Source organism: Argiope bruennichi, chromosome X2 (genome assembly GCF_947563725.1).
Source record: "Argiope bruennichi chromosome X2, qqArgBrue1.1, whole genome shotgun sequence".
Taxonomy (NCBI): domain Eukaryota; kingdom Metazoa; phylum Arthropoda; class Arachnida; order Araneae; family Araneidae; genus Argiope; species Argiope bruennichi.
The window spans coordinates 104336810-104361418 of record NC_079163.1 but is presented as its reverse complement, the minus strand read 5'-3'; the positions used below and the strand labels follow the sequence as shown (position 1 = coordinate 104361418).

Sequence of the window (24609 nt, the reverse complement as noted above, 5' to 3'; positions counted from 1 at the left end):
CGCATTTCAGTTTCAAATGATTAATCGGAACTTAGTATGTAACTCAGGTTAATCAATCACTTCATGATCATCGGCATTTATCACATGGCTTCTTTAAATGAAAAGATATGTTGATACAAAATTAAATGGTCTGATCTGAATTGATATTCCAACTGAATCAGAACTGAGATATCAGTCTTACATTTTTTTTCCACGCATGAAAAAGTACCTACAGTTGGTACATAAAACACAAGGGGGAAAAATTTACAAGAGAAAAAGTTTAAAGCACTAATTATAGAAAAGACGCAGAAAAAGTGGCATTACTGAAAAGTGCATAAATGAATAAACACAAATTGATAATTCCAGAGCATCCGTCTATGCTATAGAAATGCATAACAATGCACAGGGAAAAATCTAATTAAGCAGTTTTCAAACAAAAAAAAAGGCCTTTGTTTTCAATACAGAATGAAAATGTCTTACAGGGGGAAAATAGAAGGGAAAAAAACTTAACATTTTAACAGAACCATAAGCTTTTCTGTTTATACTTTATTATTCAGTTTCATGATTTGACGTAGAAACGTACAAAAAAGTAAAACAACAAATAAATATTAAAACCTAAATTTTTAAGCTTATCGACATGAAATTAGAAAAATTTTAAATTATTAGAAATAATTTAAATAATTAGAAATTTGGAAAATTAGGAAAATTTTTTAACCTCTACTAAAATAAGTATCTTCAGAAAAATTTCTGATCATTCATACAAAAGTAAAAAGTCTGTTCTTTAAAAATTAAAGTGGAAAAGTAGTACCATTCTTTTAAACTACTGTCAGCAGGCATACATTAAGAAATTTTCTGTATTTCATGGTACATTATTTTGACACCTTTTTTGTGCTGCGAAGGGGGGGGGGGAGATTGAATAAGTATAGGCAAATATAAATATTTGCTGCATTGCTCTGTCTCATTTAACTGCTTTTCTTTATAGATTAAAGTTCCCGCATTAATTTTACTCCAAAATGAGATTTGCAATAAGAAATAATCGCAAAAAAGGAGTTATCTACGAAAATATGCAATATCAAAAACCTATGTCAGTACAATATATTACTCATTCTCTGCAAGGACTCTTCCTATATTCATACCTAGATAGAAGCAGTTACTATTAAATAAAACTTAATAATTTTTAATATGTAATAGAGTTCTTATTTCACAATTGGAATCAATATCAATAAGTTTCTCCCATGTATTTTTTTTTCTGGGTATAGAATTTTTTTTTTTTTTTTTTTCCTACCCCAAACTTCTCAGTAGAAGCATTACTTTCGATAAGTAGATAATAAAATTTAAATTCAGAAAGAAAAAAAAATTCTTACCTCGTAGCGTTTTTAAATGTGCCACAGCCATCCTAAGGATAGTAAGCTTATCGGGTTTCCGTGCAAGAGCGTTGCAAGTTGGAACCATTTCAGACAGCTCAGAAATATAGCTTGTCATCTTGTTCCTCCGACGCCTCTCGATCTCCGAGTGGTTTTCCCTTCAAAAAATAGAAAAGAAAAAGAAAAAATATAAATTACACATAACTGATTAAATGGCAAAATTCACATAATCAAAACATTCAAATATATACCAAAAATCATTAGAAAGTCCCCCTGTGATATTAAAAGGGCTAGTATAGGTTGGCTAACACTCTAAAAAGTGGAGTCAAATATATGGAAAGGTGCTGCCAGCTCAACAAAAAATTCAAAAAAAAAAATATGGACGAAATAAGCAATAATATTACATTTAAATCCTAGATTAATCCAAAAAAATATGTTAGCATCCTAATATAAATTCAATTACCTATGTATAGCCCATAATACAGCAAAAACATTTAACAGACGACCCACTTCTACATCATAAATTAAAAATTGAATAGTAATGAGGAATGCTGCAACAGTGGCACAAAGCAAACTTAGGTAAAGTAAACATTATTAACAAAAGTATATAAAACAAGAATAGCAAGCACTTTTAATTAGGTCTGAATTCAGTTAAACAAAGGATTTTAATTGAACGACAGTTGAACTGCAATCGCAGAAATAATGGCTTAAATAAATGAAAAATTTCGAACTAAATTTCATAAAAACTAATAGATAACGCTCTTAAAATTATAAAGAAATAGTCACTTAATGAATTTTCAATAATGAAGCATTCACAGAAACTGACATAAACTAAAGACATGTAATGGATTCGGTCGAAATTTCCAAATTAATTCGTATTTTCAGTTTCATATTAGTAAAACTCCATAATAGTATCAAGATTTCAGCAATTACAGACAAAAAGCAACTCATTATATATAAAAAATTGGTTTTACTGAAAAATTCATGAGGGGGATGGAAATACTGAAAAATTCATGAGGGGTATGGAAATACTGGAAACAAAAGAACTAATAAAATATGATTGTATAGCATATATAAGCCGAAATAATGAAACAAAGTCTGCCTATCGATATGATTTTTTTTAAAAATTAAAAACAGGAATGAGTTATATCGTCTATATCAGTAAATCAAACTTTCCTTGCACTCCTCTCGAATGGTATTCTAGAGTTTCAGTAATTTGAAATTACTGACATCCATACCTATCACTGAAGTCCTATGCATTTAAAAACAAATAAATAATAGAATAAGAATTAGAAGGGATAAGAAAGGAGAACAAAACCAAAGAGCTTTAACGTAAAAACAGTTAAAAATTATTACGTTACCCATATCAATATTCGAGCTATTACTTTTCTCGAATGATAAATACTAATTACATTCAACAAAATCAAATACAATATTTATGTACATCCAGATATTACTTTATGCAGACACAAAAACTTAAAAGCTATTAATAACTATATCCAAATAAGCAATGAGACAACAAAATTAAAGCTGAACTATACACTCTTTAGAACAACGTCAAACTGAAAAAGAAACCAGCTAAAGCACACAGCGATTGCCATTATCAACAAATTCCTGTTTACTGGTTTAGTGATTGCAACTTGGCAAACAGACATTGGTGGCAAGTCTAACGAATCATTTATCTATGGCCAAGACTACAAAGAATGCCAACCCCAACGATAAATTTACCTTATCGAATTCAGGAAAAGAATCTTCGAGAATTTTTCGATTGAACTAAAAAGGATTTCCCTCCACTTTTAATGAATTACTCAAACAAAAAAATATCGCTGTAAACAAAATTTTATTTTAATTGACTAATAGAAATAATTTTAAACAGAAGATAAAAAGGAAGTTCTTTATTTTTTTTTTTCATTTAATAACAATTATATCACACATTTCATAGAAACGGATATATATTTTTTAAATAAGTAAGTTTACGTAGCAGAATCTACATTACTTTTACTTTAGAGAAATTAAATGCATAGTGTTAAATTACAGTAAGTGAAGTACATTTTTTATTAGCAATTTTAAACCATTTTTGAACAAATTTATGAAAGGAACATATTAAAAAATAGTTAAAGTAGCTTGAAATAGAATTCGAAAGCAAACAAATTTAATGTTCTTGTTCTGAAATGAAAGCAACAAGCATGCCTACATACATGAAGTAGATCTTGAAGTCAGTAACTTTCAGAATAAATAAACACTTACGATGTTAGAAAACACTGCACTATATTTAATTAATATTTATATAAATACTTTATTCAGCAATATACCGAGAATATAATACTCGGTATTTACTATATAAATGTCATAAAAGACATTAGAATCAAAATCAATTTATTAAACGAAGAAGTACCCTACTGCGCAAAAGGATATACCGTGAGCAATATTTACATGTTTATTAGAAATATACTAACTTAAATAACTTATAACGAATGTTGCGATAACTTAACTATCTGAAATCGCATCTGATTTTGGAAAAATTTGAACTTAGTAAGTAAAAATAAAGTAACACATCAATCGGTAATGAATACGGATCATACAGTGAACACATTGGATAATATAGGTTTTGAAGCTTCAAGTGGTCATGAATACGAATTTTTCCTTTTCAGTTTTAATAAATTTATTAAGTTTACTGGTTTGATTAATGGGAGTTCCGCTTTGAAGTCATGGGATAGCTATTGGAGCAATCTTAAAATCTGAGTTATATAATGAAAATTATATTGGTATCTTATTTTTGTACTTCCATTACTAATCAATGTATGGGGATTTTGCAAGTGGCAAAGTTAACGAATCCAGTCCCGTGATTCAATTAAAATTCGAATCACCCCATATACCAACCAAACGAACAACATTGTATTTCCTTCTGCGTGTTAAAGTCTTTTATCACTTATATAAATTAAATATCACAGTCTATAACGAAATTTTGAAAGTTTATTTATGAAATAAAAATTAAAACAAGAGTTTTAAAAAAATCAGTGTCTGGTGACAGACAACATTGCATTAAAAAAAAAAAAAACAGTCAGTTTTATGGATAGAGAGGTAAGTAGCACAATTGTTCTGATGAAAAAGCCTATGATTTTTTTTTATTTTATCTGAAAAAAAAAAAAAAAAAACTTTTTTTAACTGACGTTTTTAATTGTAGATTTTCAAAAAATGACGCTCTTTTATTAACTACCAGAAAAATGTTATAATTGAAAAAATAAGCCAGATGTATTATTAGTATTTTTTAAAATTACAATTCAGTGGCACTAAATTAGATAGCCTCTATTCATATTTGCTTCTCGTTTATTATCTTTCAAAATAAAATATGGCATAAATCGGAGGATTACTTTATAAATTTAGATGTGACAGAAAAGTTAATTTCCATAGGGCGCAGTCTACGAAAGCATTTAAATTGACTGAAACTACATTGAAGAATAATATTTATTACCAAGACAATCAAAGTTTTTGTTGGTGTTCACTTGAGACTAAACGGTTTTCACACAATAACATCAATATATATGAACAGGCACAAAATAAACACGCATCAGACAAAGCATAATCCTTCGATCACCCAGCCAAAACTATGCCACTAGTACACCCTAGATACTATGTAACAAAAGTAAGAATTTTCTTTCACTTCATCCAAAAGATTTCCAAAGCATTTTATGTACCTCACTTTTTATTCTAAAAATCTAAAACAGGGGAAGAAAAGCATATTTTGATGGGGAATTTTTATCAACATATATGCAAGATTTAAGACATTTTTTTCGCAAAATAAACATACATATGAAACTGATATTTAAACTCTCACTTTTCAAATGGGTAGGCCAAAACATTGTCACCAATCTACCGTGGCCTTTGAATAATGCAGCACAAGGTTAAAAATTTTCTCTGTCACAAGTATTTCAACAGTGATTTCCAAAACTTTTTAGAGATTTTGTATACCTGACTGTACATAAGGAGAGCGGACAGTGGTAAGGTACATTTTGATGCCTTTTTAACGCAGACGCACGTCCAGTTTGAGACAATTTTTCAAAGAACTATCTTTACCTAGATACTCTTGAGGAGTCGCATCGAAGCCTAAGCAATCCGAGAAGACCCATTACTGTTTTTTTTCTCTTCGCCCCCCTCCCCCCTCAAGCCCCGTGCGCTTTTTCTCCTCTTGCTGACTTCTTTCGTGATGCGGCCGATGATAAGAGAAATCGATTCTCAATCTCGGCAATGTGGTTGAAGGCATTATTGGAATGGGGCATTCGAAAAAGTAGGAGATAGCAAAGGGCGGGAGAAAAAAGGGGCATTAAAGGCACTTCCGCAGGGGAGCACGCAACCTCCCCGTCAAAAACGCAAACCTTATCACCGAGAGCGATAATGAACACCCATTTCTCAGTCTGCATTTGAGGAGAGATTAGAGACCACCAGAATTACCGCACACGTTCGTACACCCTGCCCATTACAGGTTATCTGATCTGAAATACAGAAGTTCGTAAACACTGTGAAAGTGACATGATCAATAAGAAGATCTCTTTGAAGAAGCGAAGTATTTGAGAAAAGGGAAAATAATTGATAAAAAGATCAACTCGCATCATTGGTAGCATATATGCAACTGGTAATCGAAAATGACCATCTAAGACAGAGTAGTGAAAATGAATAGAAAATGAGCAAAGAAGGCATCCAGAGAATCACTTCATCGAGAAGATGCAAGGGTACTTTTACAAACAGTAGCTACAAGTTGGATGGCTGTCGTCCAATATGGAAGTTTCACGACACTGCTCACATACTATTTTCATCTTCAAGTTGTTAATTATTCTAGATTCTACATAAACAATTTCCGGAATAAAATTTCCATATACTATTGAAACAATCAGTAAGAAACTTCTGAAATTCACAAAAATAAACTTCTTTATATTCGTGTACTTTCAAGAACAAAAATTACGATTTCCCAGTGTTAAATATTTTCCCACCTGATGCAGTGTTGGTTTAGAAGAAATCAAAACTGCTAGGATGGACAAACAACAGTAAGATCTACGGATAACCACTCCTGTACGTGCAAATGTCAAAGATGAAAGTCTGATAAATTGGATTTTTGCTTTTAAACTGAATTAATATTCACTGTATTGTTATCAATGTTGAAAATAAACAATATATAAGCACCATAAAAATCTTATGTTACTGCTGTTGACTGAAAACTACTACTAAGAAACTTTACAACTCACACTCTTCTGAACAAAATACACGTATGAATGAAACAAAATAGTATACTGAGACCACCAATCTCAAACTTCCATTTGGAGGAAATTCTAATTATTCATGTGAATAGCAGAATAATTATCAATTTTAACTCCTATTAATAACCATTAAAATCATTTACCAATGAGACATAGTTAAATAGTAGTAAATCATTCATAAACGAGAACTGACTCTCTTGATAGCCAATTTCTATCTAAGATCATAACCATTTTAAGTTAATAAAGAATTTCTTATGATTAAAATACTAAAAATATTTCTTGAAAAAAAAATAATATAGTGAGGTTTCTAGCTGGTAACATTTTAACGTATTGAATACTTTTTGAAGTAACTGTATTCATGACTTAAAAGTATGATGTCTATGTTATACATCACAAATCCCAAAAGTCGTATGCCATTCCAATATTTTATATAAAGCTTCGCTGAAACGACCGTCTCTCTGCGTCCCGTCTATGTCAAGTAGCCAAATCGCGAATTTGATTATATAAATTTCTTTAATTCATAAACGTTTAAGTATATTTTAGGGGTAGAACTTTCCATAATATTCGCTTCGAAAATCTGATTAATTCATTTCTGGGAGAATTAAAGTCCTATGACAATGGCTGCTAAAAGGATTTTTTAAAAAAAATCTAATAATCATTTCAATATCCATGGTGTACACGGTGTTTTCAAAACCTTTTGTAATAATTTTGATATTAAATACTCCGTGTGCACCATGGATTTGATATTCTGCACTGAGTTCATACGGAACAAGTCGAATTTGATATTACTTTAAAATATTTCAAAATAAAAAAAATCGTGACAAACAGCGAAGTTATTATCTTTTTTCTTTCAAAAGATTATCTTGGAAGTTTGTCCAGTAGAGAAACACAGAAGCATATTTATGACTTGATAAGTTACTAGAAAAATCAAATATTAAAAAGCTACATACAAGAAGAAATGTGAGTAAAGAACACAGTGAAGCGTATTCCGGACCATAACTAACTATCAGCGATATGGTTCTATCTCGGAGATCTAAATATATACATAAAATCCATGCACATAAAGCCGTCATTGTATACGTGTTACGCTTGGATTCCAGTTGAAAATCTCTTTACACGCAGATGGGACAGACGGTTGGCGAAGCAGGGATAGATAAAAGTGGCATATGGAGCAGAATGTCCGTAACATTAATCAATGTAGATTCCATTAAATAATGACCATTAGAGTACAATTTCAGTCTATACAATAAAACGGTTTCATATCATAAAATGTATGTTAGTCATTCAAGAAATACTAAGAGATATTTCCAACTTACAAAGTTTCATTTAAAAAATATGATTTCGGTTATATGATAGCACAATATATGAACAATAAAACATTTGTTTCCCAATGGAACACTGAATGCATAAAAAAAAAAAAAAGTTAGAAGCCAATGTAAAATCTTTCAAATTGTCTTTTTTTTTTTTTTTTTTTTTTTTTTTTTACGCTTTTGAACAAAGCAGATAAAATTACTTAAATATCATTTAATAATATCTTCCTCTAAAATATTAAATTTATATTTTTAACCAATATATTCAACTGAAGTTTTTAAGTGTTTTATATATCATTAAATAAACTTAATGTGGACTTGTATTCCAAAACTACAAGAATTTACCGAATAAACATTTGATGATACTAAACAGCGTATGACTTCTAATTCTTGTAGTTAATATGAAATAGAATAATCTACAGATTTTAAAACAAGTTTCCTATATTAATTTTGAATTATTCAGTAAGTAATATGTTGTTGGTTTTTTTCCCCTATTTGTTCATGGTTGTTACTATGTTTACTGCTTAAACACGACGACACAAGATATCTGCAAATAATTCGTACTAATTTTGCAGAAGTGATTTGGAATTTGCAAGTTTTGGGACCAGTCTTTTTTATTATTATTTGCTTTCAAAATAGATAATTTTATTAATAAATTATTAATTAAATCATATATTGGAAGCATCACACCGCTATAGCATGAATCAGAATTATTTTTAGGAATCTGCTTCCTCCCTTATAGATGGTGCTTTCATTTCAAAAATTAAAACAAACTTTAAAAAATGAAACCAATAAGAGTGTCCAATCCTACTTAAACAGTATTCGTTCTATAACAAAAGACCTTTTTTCATAGAGTTTATCTATGAAAGAAGAGTTAATTTTTCAAATAATTTTTTGTTGCTTTCTCCGAAAGTATCGATAATTTAATATACAAAACCACTTCAATCCCCTCCCCCTTAAAAGTATGGCCTTCCTCTCTATCGAAATCCAGAGCCGATGATAAAAGGAGAACGTACGTTTTGGCCACAAAATGTACTTGAAAATGCAGTGGCAGAGTCCTATACGAGAGATTTATCTTTGTTTTACAACTCCAACACGGAACACCTTTACGCTTTTATCTTTTTACAAGGTTTGAAATTACCATATATAAATGAATCAAAAGTAAGAGTTCAATTATTGGATCTAGTTTAAAAATAATTTATGACACAAAATAGCAACGACATAGTAACTGACAAAGATAAACATACTTTAGTTTACTGCCAGGTTTGGTTTCTAATAAATGGCACAAATAAAAGTAGAAGAATTATTAATATTATAAGAAATTTTAAAAATAGAATCTGTAATGACGAGAAAACATGAAATGAAATATCATCACGGATAAAATGCAAAAACACAGAAAAAGACAAGAAAAGAAAATATGATCCTTTCACACATATTAACATAGCCACACACAAGAAACGCATAAGCAGTTTTTAAGTATTTTGTCTCAGTAGAAATCAAAATAGTTATTTTAATTTCTAAGAATTCAAAAAATATTTGAGCATTTCTTGTTATCGGAAACAAGATACATACCAAAATAACAGACAGAAGTTTTTAAAAAATATATTGAAGTACATAAAAAGAGATACCTACAGATTGTATTTTTTACCGTAAATTTTACTTTTACAGAGAATTCGCAAGACACATCATAGACACTTGGAATACCAGATGAGTTCCAGGCTGCAATAAATGCTTTTTATTGCAAAAACAGTATTTTTATGGGGAAAATCAATATATTTCTGCGCAGCCCTTAAGAAGTATGTATTTTCAGTACATTCACAATTTTCGAGGATAAATTTCTACAGTTGGTAACAACTGAAGCGGTAAATCCGAGCGGAGTTAAAGCGTGTATTGATAAGCGGAGTTGAATAATCCTTACACGATTCTAATGAATTTTAACCAAAATGAAAAATTCGATTAAAATTTAGTTTTAAATACCAGCTATCGATATTATATGAGATAAAAATCTATAAGCAGGATACTAGGGAGTAACATTTTTTTTGTAACTCCAGAACATGTGTTAAGGCAATAAAGGAAGCCGTTCAATGCATATGATGACATCTTCCATTGGAGTACGGCGATATTTCCTCCTGGGATTTGCAAACATAAATGCATCACTACACGAATGTGAATCTTGCAGATATCGAACTGATTATGATCCAAACTTCAAACGGAAACAGACGAGCTGCTCAAAGGTGCATTATTTATTCGCAACTAGACAACTGTGGAATTGCCAATTGTTCGAGCCTGTGTATCGGCAGCTTTGTGATAAGTGGATGGTTGGGAATCATCTTTGAACGGCTCGACATTTTCCATTAGCAACTTCATACATCAGTTGAACATCTGCAAATTTCTAATTCGTGTAGCAATGCATATTGTTGCATATCCTAATGGAAAATGCCGACTTACGCCATTGCAAGATGTCAACAACTGAACTCACCCACTTAAATCCGGCATTTACAAAGATGTATTCTAAGTAAAACACGGTTATTCTGGTTCCCTCTATTATTCTCATAACAAATGGTTGAAGTTTGTTAACCAACAAATGACTATGCCAAATATCTGTCATCATGTTTTATTTTTAAACCTATTAATTGAATTTTTACACCTTAGATATTTGAGGAACTCGCATTACGTTTGATGCAGCTTATCCTCCAATGGAAGATGCCTATTGAATTCTAAGTGCTGGTATCAGTGATCAGCATTTAAACTGATCTAAATTTATTGAATTCTAAATGTTAACATTTAATAAAGGAAATGAAAGTTTTTTCTTTTAAACGAAATCTCACGGAATTATCAGCAACTGGTTATCACATCATATTAAAATATACTGATTAAAAAAAAAAACTCTCAATAAAAGTACTATTATACAGGCTCGCTAATTAAGAATACTTTGTGGATATCAGTGTTGATTTCCTCCACAAGGTGATTCTCAAATGTAAAGAAATTAATTCTGTAACGTCACTGTAACATGATAAACGTAACAGTGTAATTTATCTAACATCCAATTGTATGCACTCTTACGCTGTCCTACGATGTCAGGATCTTCGTCTTCTGATATGCGCAATGAATTTCAAAATTAAAATAACGCGGCATATTTGCAGTGCGAATTACTTTGCTTCTCCACAAGTCAAAAAAAGTATCATTATCGAAATTAATAAAATTTTAATAAATTCTCATATTTGAAGGGTTTACTTCAAAAAGGAGGTAGTTCAATTCTAAGAGTTTTGAATTACATGTTCCATCTCACAGTTAAAAAAGAAAAAGGGTTTATTGCAAGAGACGTAACTTCATTAGTTTTTTTCGTGTTGCTCAAGAGATAAAATTGCATATTTTGTAAATTTGTAACAAGAAAAATATATATAATGGAGTTACCTTCATTTTGTTAACGCGTTAATGTAAAAACAAATTTCAGCAAGCATATTATCTTGTCAATGACATAAAACTAAAAATATAAATGTGTAATGGAATTAGATCAAAAATACGAATAACCAAATGATAGGTGGTTTAACAATAAACTTCATACAGACAACGCATTAGATGAGCTAGATGTTGCTGAGGAGGAATGTGACAGTTGAAAGTGTAATTTTCGGTTTGTAAAGACAGAGTATATGCTGCATTTCATTTGAAATCTTTGTCAAATAAAATATTATAGTTGTTGATTTATTTTATTTATAATTTTTGCAATTTTTTTCCAGACGTAGATTAAATATACGTTTTGTAGCAAGAAAGAGACAGCTGTAATGATAACTTATGTACCATATAATCTGTAATGTACACTTTTGAGTGAAAATGCTTTTCTAACATGCAAAAATAATCAAGGAAATTTATCAAAAAAGAATATTTTCACGCAACTCAGAAACCTAAATATTTAAACATTTTTTGCAGTTTTCAGAAAGCTTAAAAAATTGGAGCTACTTCCTTTTTGCACCAAAACACTTCATTTCCATGATGTATTTCCTTTATAACAAAGAAACTTGGCAATTTTACAATCACTACCGCTGATCGGTATGTACTTTTATTCTGCTCGAAAACCGATTAGCTGCTTTTACGTCCTTTAAAAGAGACGGACTACGTTACAGTGTAGCAGCCATATAAGCATACGCAAGCGAATAGCTCTAAAAGCAAAAATCGATGAAAGAGACATTTTTGAAGTGGGAGGGGAGGGGAGCGGAGCGGGAGGGCTGGGCGTGCGTGATGAAAAGATTGTGATACAGCGTTATTCAATATGCTCACCTGACAACAAACCAGGATGTCAATTACAAGGGAACAGGAAATTTATTTTGTTCCGCCTATATTATACGAGCGATTTGGTATTATCTAGGAGAGAAGCATCCGTTTCCTCTGCAGTTCTCTCGATTCCATTACGAACCCGGACCGGGGGAAAAGTTATTACCGAAAAAAATTAGGATAACGAGTAAGAAAAATCTCGGAAAGTGGAGCAAAGACCACTTTTCGGAATACTGGAAAAATAGAGTGAATACATATTACTTGGAAATCGCCAGACGCGCTAGCCTCCTTTCGGAAAATTCGAAGCGATTATTTAAGTCGGATGGATAAAGGTGAGTGTTTTCACATGAAATGCGGTACTTACAAAGGAATAGTTGTCATTCTCGACCCTTCCTCCCGTTGCCATACGGCAATTTTCTCTCAAATGTTAAAGAGAATTTATTACGAGTGCGTTGACAGCACTGTCCGAAATCCCGATTTCCAAAGCAAGGCAGGGGAAGAAAAAGATATAGCTATTTTGTTTAAATATTTCATAAGCATTCTCCAAACAAACGATCGATAATTTTCAAAGAACAAAAGAGTAAACGTCCGTTATAACAAATTAAAAATTGCCTGAAAACCCTGAATATTTTTTTCCGTACAGAAAGAAAATTCAACGCAATATTAAGAAAAATAATAATACTTACATCTATATTAAAATGATAAAATTGCTCATAAACGTGTTAAAGGAAATGGGAACATCTGTACCTTCAAAAATTGAATTTTTAATTTCAGTCTGATAAAATAGGTGACATTTCACTGATTAAAGAAATGCATAATTTGTATAGGTTTCAACAGCTGAAATTCTTTAACAATGAACAATTATCCTTTTAACAATGAATTTAACAGGAATTCCTATGATAGAATGATAAAGTTTTTTACCTCTTTCTCGAAACATGTTTTCTTAAAATTTCGGTACGCATAGAATGCATTCGATTCAATGCAATCATATGAAATTTCATACACCAATATTTACAAATATTATGCATCTGTTAAACATATTATTTATAAACAAAATATAATCTCAATATATCTGAATCATATAAGATTCTATTTAAACGAATGAATATAAGAAAATCGATCTCTGCTTTACATTTTTTTTTTAAGTCAACGAGTTTTTCAGAAATGGGTTCAAAAGTAGAAATAAAGCCCATTTTCAAGATGCGAAAGCTTGAAAACCCATACTGAGCCCGCCAACATGGATGGGTAAACAGTCCGACAATTCGAGGGCATGTAAAATGTTCTTGAAAGGTGATTGAAAAAGTTATTCCGTATTTTTTAAATATAACAATTTGAATAGATACAGAATATAATTTTTTTAAATATAGTATTTTAAAACACATTTATTTATGTTCGGGAGAGCAAAAAACTTCAAAACCTAACAGGCACACAAAAAATATTAGACAAATTAGAGAAATCACTCCTAATATAAATACTCTCTAATACAACTAACCATTAATAAAATAATTCACAAACCCAATCTTCGACACAGAACGAGGGCAATGAATTTTTATAGTGCTAATGACAAAACCCATTGACTATATGCAAAATACACTCGCCCCCCCAATCCTTAAGAAGAATTGCCGTCTTTAAAAAAAAGGAAGGGAAAAAATTTAATTGGTAGTCAGTTTATTTGAAAACGGGTAAGAATTGATTTTAGGGACCCCTTGATGGTGCCATTGCATGCAGCTAATCGCTTCTACGCCCCCCCCCCTCAGCTAATTCCTAAGTAGGCGAACTCTGTAATTGCCCCCAGTTCCCCATTAGCTGTTTCGGAGCCGCACTTAAAACACCAATCTCTGAATAAGAGCTCTTCAGCGCGCAAAAAAAAGTCGATAATGAGATTTTCATACGGGCACGCGAACCTTTTCCGAGATTAATTACGAAAGAAGTGAAGAAAAAAAAATCATTCAAAATGCACTTCCCATATGCAGTCGCAACACCTAAGAGATGCTTACAATAAAGCGCTACGGAGGCGATAGTTCCCACTAACAGGAGTTCGAATTCATTCTGATGATTGATTCATCTCAGTTTTTGAGAAGAACAGTGAGCTCCAGATCTCTTTTGCTTGTCATGAAATGCGTCATAATGGTTAGTCACTGTTATTTTAATGTAAAATTGAAATTAAGGCATAATAATGACAGAGTATCAATGAAATATATAAGAAAAAGGAACACAAGGAGAGTTGTTTTTCCTGAAAGTTTCATTAAAAGATTTACCGAAATTTTATACAATACAACAAGTAACTAGTAACAGAACGTCTGATTTTTAACTAAATTTGTGTTTTGATAGTTGGCAGTTAAAGGAAAGGCATAACATTTTTTTTTTTTTTTTCTTCTCCAGAATATAAATGAATTCTCAAGATCTAGCAAAACTCATTAAACACTGTTCAAAACGAAAACTGTTTAAATCTTCTCCTTCATGAAAAAATCTTTACTTTCAAGCATTATTTCACAAGATAAAACCGTTCAAATCATATTATTCTCCAAAATAAATTCCTTACATAATCACTTGTAATTCCTTTCTGTCTAGTCCTCCCCTCTCCAAATTTGATGTATGTAATGGAGGGGGAGGAGATTGAAGCACGTGTTACAATTTGCTTTTAAAAAATAACAGAATACTTATTAAAATAAAACGTAAGGAATTGCAAACGCCATTTTAAAAACTTTCTTTTGGCTTCATTCATTTAAGTCAAAATACCTTCAGAAATACTAATTTTGTTCAACGCAATGTCTTAACTAAAAAAAACCTAACCGCAAAAGACGTTGTAAAAACATTTTTGAGAATACTATTTCAGTTTCCTACAGTTAAGAAAGCGTTCTTATAAACCAAAAACAGGCTTCGAATCTCAAACTGGATTTTAAAAAACCATGGAAACATATTGTACAAAATTTCTTATATAAAAGCCAATTTTGAAAAACTGCTATAAAGGTATATGCGCTTATACCTCGACAAATTTAATCAAACAGAACTGAAAATCACTAGAAATTTCACAATTGAAGAACTAACCCCCACCCACCCCAAAAAACTAGAAATCTCAGTATAGAAAATAATACTTATTCGGTTCCTCAATGTATCTTTTGAGAAAAAATTTGTCATAAGAAACGTCTGCAATATAGAAATCTTTCAATTCAAAGTAATGCAATCAAATCTAACAGTTGCTATGTAAGAACTTAAACCGCCATATGGAAAGTCTGAAGGTCCAATAACCTAAAGGTTAGTGAGGAAATTTCTCCATTTCTATTACTGTTTTATGACAAGATTTCTTAATTCCTCTCCAATTTTCTAATCGGCCTAATTCAATTCTTACACTTTCTTGAGTTGACAGGGTTTTAATTTAATTTAAATTAAAGACTCCAACTCCATGCGTATCGAGGGTAAGATCAATCAATATTAGAAGGAAAAATAATTGAGACTTTCGTAATGTTTTGAAACATTTCATCAACACTTTACAAATAAATATATTAAATAATATTTTATTTTGGTTATCAAGTTAATGGGGTTTTTTCCTCTGTTTCGCTTCTTTACTAATGCACAAAAAGTAATGGGACAAAAAAAAATCATACATGCGGTCACAGATATATCATAGAATCATCTTGAATGGAGTATGTACAAGAAACTTATTTCATAACAAAGTTTTGTCTTTTCTCTTTCCATTTTACATAAGTTTTTAACAATATTTTAAGTAGTCAGACAATGAATTTTTTGTAGTAAGTCACCATGGACCATGCCGGCATAAAAACTAAATAGAAAACTACAGCAATTTAAAAACATGCAAACTCAATTAAAAGTTTCTTGCATACAAAATCGACATCAATCAATGAGAGAATGGGTTTGATTTAAAAATCTTTTTCTCACTTTATCCTTCTTTGGAATATTTCGCAAATATGTTTTTAAAATTTTTTTTTCCTTCACTACAACAAAAGGAAAGAAGGAATTATTTTACACAATTCATAATTGAAAGCTGTTACTCCAACCATCTGTGCTGAACATTCGTGAAGATATTATGGTTCAACAATAAAAAAGAAAGGATAAGGAAAGAAAAATAATAATAACTTCAAAAAATTAGCACTAACGGTCAAGAGTAATGATGCTCAAGGTCAACGGTCAAGAGAAATGAGATACAAAAAGAGCCCACAATAATTCAAAGCCACAATATAACTGCTCAAGAAACGCAAGCTAATATAAACACAATTATTATTTATTTAATTACAATATAATAACATTGAGAAAAATTATCAATGAAGTTTTACCAAAGAGGAATTTCGGTATGTGTGGGGTATACCAGTGTGACATTAATTAAAATAATGTGTTGTGAAGATCAAGTACACAATGAAAGATAAAAATATAGAAGATAAACAGGGTAGCTTAATTTTTGATAACAACTAATCATTCTAAATACTATGAGGAAAGCACGAAACGTTAGTCCAAAAAAAATATATATATAATTTTTAAGTCATAAAAAATATGCCAAAGAAGTAGAAATTAAAATTCGTTCACTGAAGTGTTTATTTCAATTTAATAATTTTTTTAAAAAAATCTTGATCAGTGAAGCAAAATATTTTCTGAAAGTAAGAAGTATATCCACTCATTGAACAGTTATTGAAAAGTATACATTATATATATTTTTCCTGTGTCTTTTTCCTTTTTAATCATAAACTGATATAAAAATCAAACTAATTTTCTTCACTTGTTTCAAACTAATTAATTCATTCGCTTTAAAAAATGGAAAACAGTACATCAAATTACAAAACTGAATTTAACTGATACATGGTATTGACAATTTAAAAAAAAGAACAACTTTTGTGAAACAAAAGCTTTTGATACAAAATCGAATGCAGGCAAACAGTTTTCAACAATATGTAACATTCTGTTGTTCTAAATAGTAAACCGTAAATTGTTCCCAATCCATTTAAAAATAATAATAATTTTCTTTGATTTATTGCCGTCTTAATTAAATGATCTTAATTTAAAAATCTTGCTTCCATAAAACCTTCAACTGTTTTCATAATACAATACGAATCAACTAATTAAAAAGAATAACGAATTTTCAGCAAAAGTTTATATATCATAAAAGTTTGTAGCACAAGCAGAATGCCATTTTGTCTAAGTGCATTCTAAACAATCAGTTTAATTAGTAATATCTAACTAATAAGTAATCAATTAGATCTAATTAATGATCTATTTAATTAATAATATTAGTTTTATCTAGTACAAATCAGAATAGTTTTTTTTCGCTTAATAAATCTGTATTTAAAAAAAAAAAGTTTGGATAAAACTAATGTGTTTTTCCTCACACATTTCATCATCACTAATTACAATGAGCCTATTCTCTTCCAACATTGCAAAACAAATTTATATAATATCTTGAAAGAGTTAAGCAAGTAATAAATTATTCTTAATTGTATTATTTTAATTCTTGGCTGTTATCGACGCCCAACAGTAAAGCCAAACAATTAGTAAAAAGTTATCTTTTAATTTAAAAAGCATTTCAAAACTGAGTACTTACATTACTTAAAAAATATGTGGTTAATATAGTTGAAGTCTTAGATTGTGAAAAATAACATTCATTAATCAAATAAACAATCGCAATGATTATATAAATTTCCATTTTCGAGTTTTTGACAGATGCACAGCATATTTTTTTTTTTTTTTCCCGATATGGATGATTAAAGCATATCATTACCTTGTTATCAAAAGTTGTTTAGAGCATTGTGACGAAAGCTATTGATAAGAGAAGCGTGACACAAAAAGAAAATAATAATAAATAACGAGCAGTAGCATATCAAATCAAGTGTGCCTTCAGAAACAATATTCGTGAGATGGCACCGAAATGAAGATTTATAATTTTTCTTTCGTCTTTTTCAATTTAAATATCTGCTCACAATTTATATACACTCTTTTTTATTTTATTTCACATGCTTTAATTAATTTATCTTTACTCATACAGAATTTACTTAGAATGTGATTTCACAGGAGTCTTTGTAAATTTCAAGTTACTATAAGTATTACTTTTTTATATGTACAATAATACATACACCACATAAAAATGTTTGAAAAATTACTCAACTGATTGTGTTAAAAAGTTCGTAATAAATATGTAAATTCATCAATGCAATAGTTACTAATACTCTGGAAGAGGATCTTGCGATATGATAATATTCACATATTAACAAAAGATAATATTGCATATGAAAAATGTAGCGCTGCAACCTGCTTTCGCAAAAGCAGGGTTTCTCAAAAAAATTTTACTGGAAAATAAATAGAAAGAAAATAGAAAATAATTAATGAGTAATTTTTATTGAAATGCTTCAAATCTAAAGGATATTTTTTAATAATTCTTACAAATATTAAGAAACTAGAGAGATGACAGAGATGTAAAAATGTTTCGAACCCTACTAATGCAATCACTCTACATGGCATTCACAACGGTTGAGATACAACAATTTAAGAAATATTCAGCTGAAATAATTTGAATCTTAAATTATTGTAAAGTTTGTAAAATAATACGAACTTTATTGATTTCCCGATATTTCATTAATTTATATAATAATACATATATAAAATGCGATTTCAAAGTAACTTTCGTACAACATTTGTAACACTTCGCATTTGTTACAGTTCATGTAAAGATACTTCAACCCAAGTGACACTACTGACAAACTCGATTCGCAAGTGATACCAATGAGAGCAATATCAAAGAAATACATGAAAGGATTAAAACGTGAACTTGAAAAATTACGGAAATAGCATGATTGATGATGCAATTCAGACCTTATTCTGATTCAGTTAAATATTTAAGGAAACCTAAGAGTATCTTTTTACATCAAACCTTTGACTTCCACTGAACTAAACATTTCAAGCGGAAACATTAAAAAATATATATATTAAATATAATTTTGCAATAACAATGAAAATTACACTCATCTAAAATTACTGAAAATATATGATAAATCCAGTAAATAAAATACATATAAAATTAAGTGTGAATCCACAATAAGACAGCACGAAAATCGATTTAAAAAGATTTAGTTGCTTACCTCGCAAATCTTTCTTTGTCCTGCATGCTGTCCTCGTCCATTCTAGTGTATTTGGGCCCTTGACCTCCCTCTTCATCAGAGCTAAAATAAAAAAGAATACATCAGACCTTCCACAGCATGAAAACTAATTAATTAATGATTGCAATGAGGATTTTGATACAGATGAATAAAAGGTTTTTTTTTTTTTTTTTTTTTTTTTTTTTACAAATGTACGGAAATATTACCCAAATAAAAGCGGTATCCTTCCCCCTCTTATTCTAAATAATTCGGAGACCAAATTCTCATTGGCAGAACGTACTGCCTTTTAAAACAAATCAATTAAAAAAATATCGTTTACAAAACTACTCATCTTTAAAATTAAAAGTTCGGCAAGAAACATTTAAATTATTTAACATGAAAGTGTCATTGTTAGAATAAACTGGCATTTAGGTTAGGAGATAAAAAAAATGAAAGGACACGAAATAACAGAAAACTATCTGATTCATCAAAAAGAAAGTTGAAGACTTCAGCAAAAATTTCTCTGTTAAAAATTAAATCCAATTTCTGACACGTTGAAACGAGGAAGCGGCTTTTGCTAAATTTAGCGATAAATCATTCGACTCAATATTGCGCGCTTTCAGGGTAATTCAAATACATTTTCAAGAATTTATTACGAAAAGAAGAATGGGTGTTATAGAATTTCACCACTTTGCTCTTTAATTCAATAAATTTATACAATTTCGAAGGGGGAAAAAAAGTATGTCTGACAAAGCAGATTTTAAAAAAATCTATATTATATGTGGATTGATAGAAGACCACATTAGGAGTTCAAAAGAACAGTTTAGTCCCAACTCAACAACTAACTGAAGGACGCCAAAATGCCTCCATTTCTTTACAATCTTCTCTCCCCCTTTAATTTTGCAACTGATTTTGATGACCAAGCAAGACTGCAAGATACAATTACCCAGCAAAACTATTTCAATAAAATTATCTAAAAATCTTCCTCTAGATCATTTTCTCATTTAATCAAAACCAATAACCTACAATTTTGTATGAAAACACATATTGATTTTGAGAGGAAAAAAATGTAACACATGACTTATAATGCTGAAATATATTTTCTCATATTGAACCAATTCACTGGTAAATCTTCAGACCAATTTTGTTAGAAGCCACCATTTCCAATGGAAAATTAATTTAATGGCCAACTAAATGGCATACTCCCAGCCTATATAAAAATCCACAGGATATTTTAGATATTTATAAGTTCCACATTATTTCTAGTTTTCTAAATAAATTGTTACTAAAGACTAAATTACAATTTTCAAATTTAAGAATAATAGCCAGATGTATTAATTTGGCTCGCAATTATAAAAGAAAGGACTGGTAAAAAAAAAAAAATCCGAAAGCAATACACAATATTCATATAATTATGTCTCTAAATGAACAGAACCTTTTTTAAGTGAAAACGATCGATTTCTTTATTTAAATTACAAGCATTAAAACCGCTTAATCGTTTTCAAACTTCCTCTGTGCCACTTATTTAAAATAAAATAATTTTTTTATAATCAAATGCTTTCCACTAAGTTCAAAATTTATCACCACTTTTCTTTAAACGTGATTAGTATCAAATAAACTTCATTTTTTTTTTTATTAAAGAAGAAAATTTAACAATTACTAACATTAATAAATTATGATTAATGATTTCTCTTAATTGACGCTTTATTGCATTTATTTTTAATTATAAGCAGCAGAATACTCAGTTACGAGTTGTCCTTTTCTGTATTAAAGCAAAAAATGCCCCTTCTCCTCCAAATTTGAACCTTAAAATATTCAAATAAAAGAAATTTATAAGTAAAATTATATCATAATTTCCAATTTATGGATAATCATATGATCATTCACAAAAATTAAAAAGAAGTTTAGTTTTGCTCAGAAAATCTCCAAATTTTAATCACTGGAAAAAAATGTTGATCCTTGGATGAGAATTTATTTTCTTAATAGTGTGTCAGAATTTGTGCAGAATATCAATGAATCTTCAAGGATGAGTGAAGTGTGTTGTTTCAATTTTATAATTATTTATTCCAAACATAAAACTTCAAGAAAAATGCAAAAAATTTTTTGAGCTCTAGACAATAATTTTGATTTAAATAATAATAAATATATTTTTAAAAATCTAATGGTACCTTTACATCACGTACTCCTACATTTGGTACTTTTTTCCCCCTAACCTCCTTTTCTAACAGAGCAACTTTTAACCTCAATAAAAGTCGGAAAAAAAAATCTTTAACGGATAACAAAACATATCGCCCTACTTTCAAAGTGCAAACAATACGCGTACAGCATTTCATTAAAAACACAAAACACTCTGGTTTATCAAACAAATATAAAACAAAGAAAAACGAAGAATTACTCAGACGATTTTCAAAATGAAATATTTAACTCGAATTAAAAACTTCGATCGTATATTATATATAGGAGAGTTCTTCGATGAAATAATATATTATATATATATATATATATATATATATATATATATATATATATATATATATATATATATATATATATATTATCGAAGAACTCTTTAATTCAAAATAATATTCAATTTTTCAAATAATCATAATTAGTTATTGTTGAAATGTAACTATCTTCCAGCAAAAATTTTAGTCAGGAAAAAAGCGTATGTCATATTTGTACTTATAAAATGAATATAAATTTGAATTATAAAGATGGGGGGGAAAAAAAAGACAGTTACATGACTACGATCAAAAATACAACTAAAAATAGTTGATATAAATTCCTTTATTTCATTTATTTATTTGATAATTCAGGAGAAAAAATAAAAAGAATAAGACACAAGTCGATAAATTTAGAGGGGGGGCGGGATTCAGAGACTTTCGTGCTTTATAGACTATATAAACGACAATACTAAATCAAACATAACTCGGAAAAGAAATCCTTTTTAAAACTGTGTATCGCGCCACTCCCTATCAGTCAGTTGCGTGATGATAAGAATTATTGTAATAAAAAATATTTCAATCAATATATACAATATATTTTTTAATCAATCGGGTTTATTGTTCAGTAAAACTCATCAAACCGATTTATTTTGACCATTACATGCACAGATTTTAATGCTAGGAAACAATCTTTCCATTTCTTCAAAAGTTTTTCATTGAACTAAAATATTAAATTATAAAAGAATTAACTATACGCTGAAGTTTAAATGAAATGGATCTTAATATTATTTATTTTCATTAAAAAGACAAGTATTTAATTAGCTGGGACATATTTTTCCTTTCCTTGCTTTTGAAGCTCTCGAGAATTTATGTTTTACTTTTTAGAAAGACCACACAAAATGAAACCTTTTCTGATTATTAGTTTAACCTGAAAGAGGATTTTTCCCTCTCTACCTTTCTAAGAAACAGTAGAGTTACTATCCCAATTAATTTAAAAATTCAAAGCTTTTCTATCCTGGCCATATCTAATTTGTCAGCAACGTGGGGACAAAATCGAAGAGAAAATAAAGTTTTAAAACTCTTCCTTCCTATCATGATATATTTTCCTCGGAATTCTCGGGTAATTTTTTATCTGTATTTCCAATACGGATTAATGAACAGAACATTGAAGCACTTACCGATTGTATTAAGTCACATACATTATTCATTTAAAAAGATAAGAGAGGAGAAAAAAATGGAATTTGTTCAATGTGAAAAACTAAGCTAGTGAAAAGGGGAGGGGGGTTAACAGCAATAATCTAAATTATCTTTTTTACATTATAAATCCGTTTCCTTTTTTTTTTTACATTGGTGTTTATTTAAATTTCAAAAATTTATATTTTAATAGCATTAGGACGAGAGTTTTCGGAATACTACAAAACAGGATCCAACTTTCTACCTTGTGTTCATTTCTGAGTAAAAAAATATATTATATATATAATTTTGTGTCATAGTTCATTCGAAATCATATAAGCTTTCCACAAATCCTCAAATGGATAACTTTATATTTGAAACTCTAAAGAGTATAAGAACGAGAATAAAAAATTACAAAACACAAATAAATTTAGAAAAAAAAAATCTTCAAAAAATTAGATGCAAGCTTTTTTTTTTTTTTTTGCTTAAAAATAATCGAAAAAATCGGACTCGGTAGATATTGTCTATGAATTAATTTAAAAATTTATATTTTAATAGCGGCTTATTAAATTAATTAAAAATTAACAATGTTTCATACATTAAAGAAAGAACGCCAAATTAATAACACAAACTTTCAGACTAAAATTTTAGGCAATTAAACGGACTCTTTACGTTAAGGAAAATGAATGAGAGAGTGATGAAGAAATAACGTGAAAGCAAGATTTATTTTAGCATTTTAATAGCAGATAAAAACATCACAATTCTAGATAAAGCCTTTTTAACCAATATATCTGTCTCAAATACGCAGTCAGGAATTTCACTTAAAGTGAAAGCCTTTATTTAACTGCAAATATATCAGATCAGTCAACACCAATCAGCTGAAAAAATAACAATAAGGCACGTTTTACATTATTTTCGCAGAATGGAAAGAAATCGAATATTAATTTTGGACCTTTTCACATAGACTGGTTAAGTCTAAAATTTCACACACATCTACAACTTTAGAGAAGTGATTACATATAAAGATCTTGTGTTTTTCCATCCATTGAGTTCACATACAGACAAACAGACAAATCGACAGTCAGGCAATGCTTTGACTAATTTCGCCCAAAATTGGATAAAGATCTATTCTTTTAGTGATAAAACTAGCCGAATTTCATCAATCTAATTGGTTGCGTTTTGAAGTTATCATACGCATTTGCATAAGGACGGAGAGACCATAGGTCAGTCAATGGATAAAAGAAATCAATTCAAAATTTGATAAACTTAAAAAAATTCGAGACAAAGTCAACATACCAATTCTATTAGTCTAGTTCTTTATATTTGAGTTATTGTGAATACAGACAGACAGTCAAATGTAATTCCAAAATATTTTGATATCTCACTAGACTCAAAGAAATTCATCAAAATCTCGAATACGAATATTTCGGCAATTTTTTTTTTTTTTTTTCCTCTTTCATGTTTCCATTACGATAAAGCAACGGTATCGGTTAAAAGAATTTTATAATTTATCGCACAAATTTATTTTATTTATTTGTTTGTTTATGCTTCATTAACTGGTGAGATACTGTTTTACTTCATTTTCTTAAGCATTTTAAATAGAAAGGAGAAAAAAAAAAATTAAAAAGATCCTAAACCAATCTTCATTTCTGTTTTCACAAATCAGCAATACAAAAATCATTAAGATATTCCCTTCACATGATTTAAGAAATGACTTACAGCATTGCTCAATTTTAAATGTTCTT

At 29.5% G+C, this 24609-nt stretch overlaps 1 protein-coding gene across 5 annotated transcripts in view; it reads right to left on the bottom strand.

The window, feature by feature from the left end:
• Positions 1-24609, bottom strand: part of LOC129959991 (aryl hydrocarbon receptor nuclear translocator homolog) — a 121405-nt gene that overhangs the window by 21573 nt on the left and 75223 nt on the right. For 3 of the 5 annotated variants that reach the window (XM_056072957.1, XM_056072956.1, XM_056072959.1), the window contains 2 exons: positions 19251-19331; positions 1344-1501 (listed from right to left, as the gene is read on the bottom strand). In XM_056072957.1, the coding sequence (XP_055928932.1) occupies positions 1344-1501; positions 19251-19331 (239 nt within the window). The remainder of the gene's footprint in view (positions 1-1343; positions 1502-19250; positions 19332-24609) is intronic. The other 2 variants (XM_056072960.1, XM_056072958.1) reach the window with 1 other exon arrangement.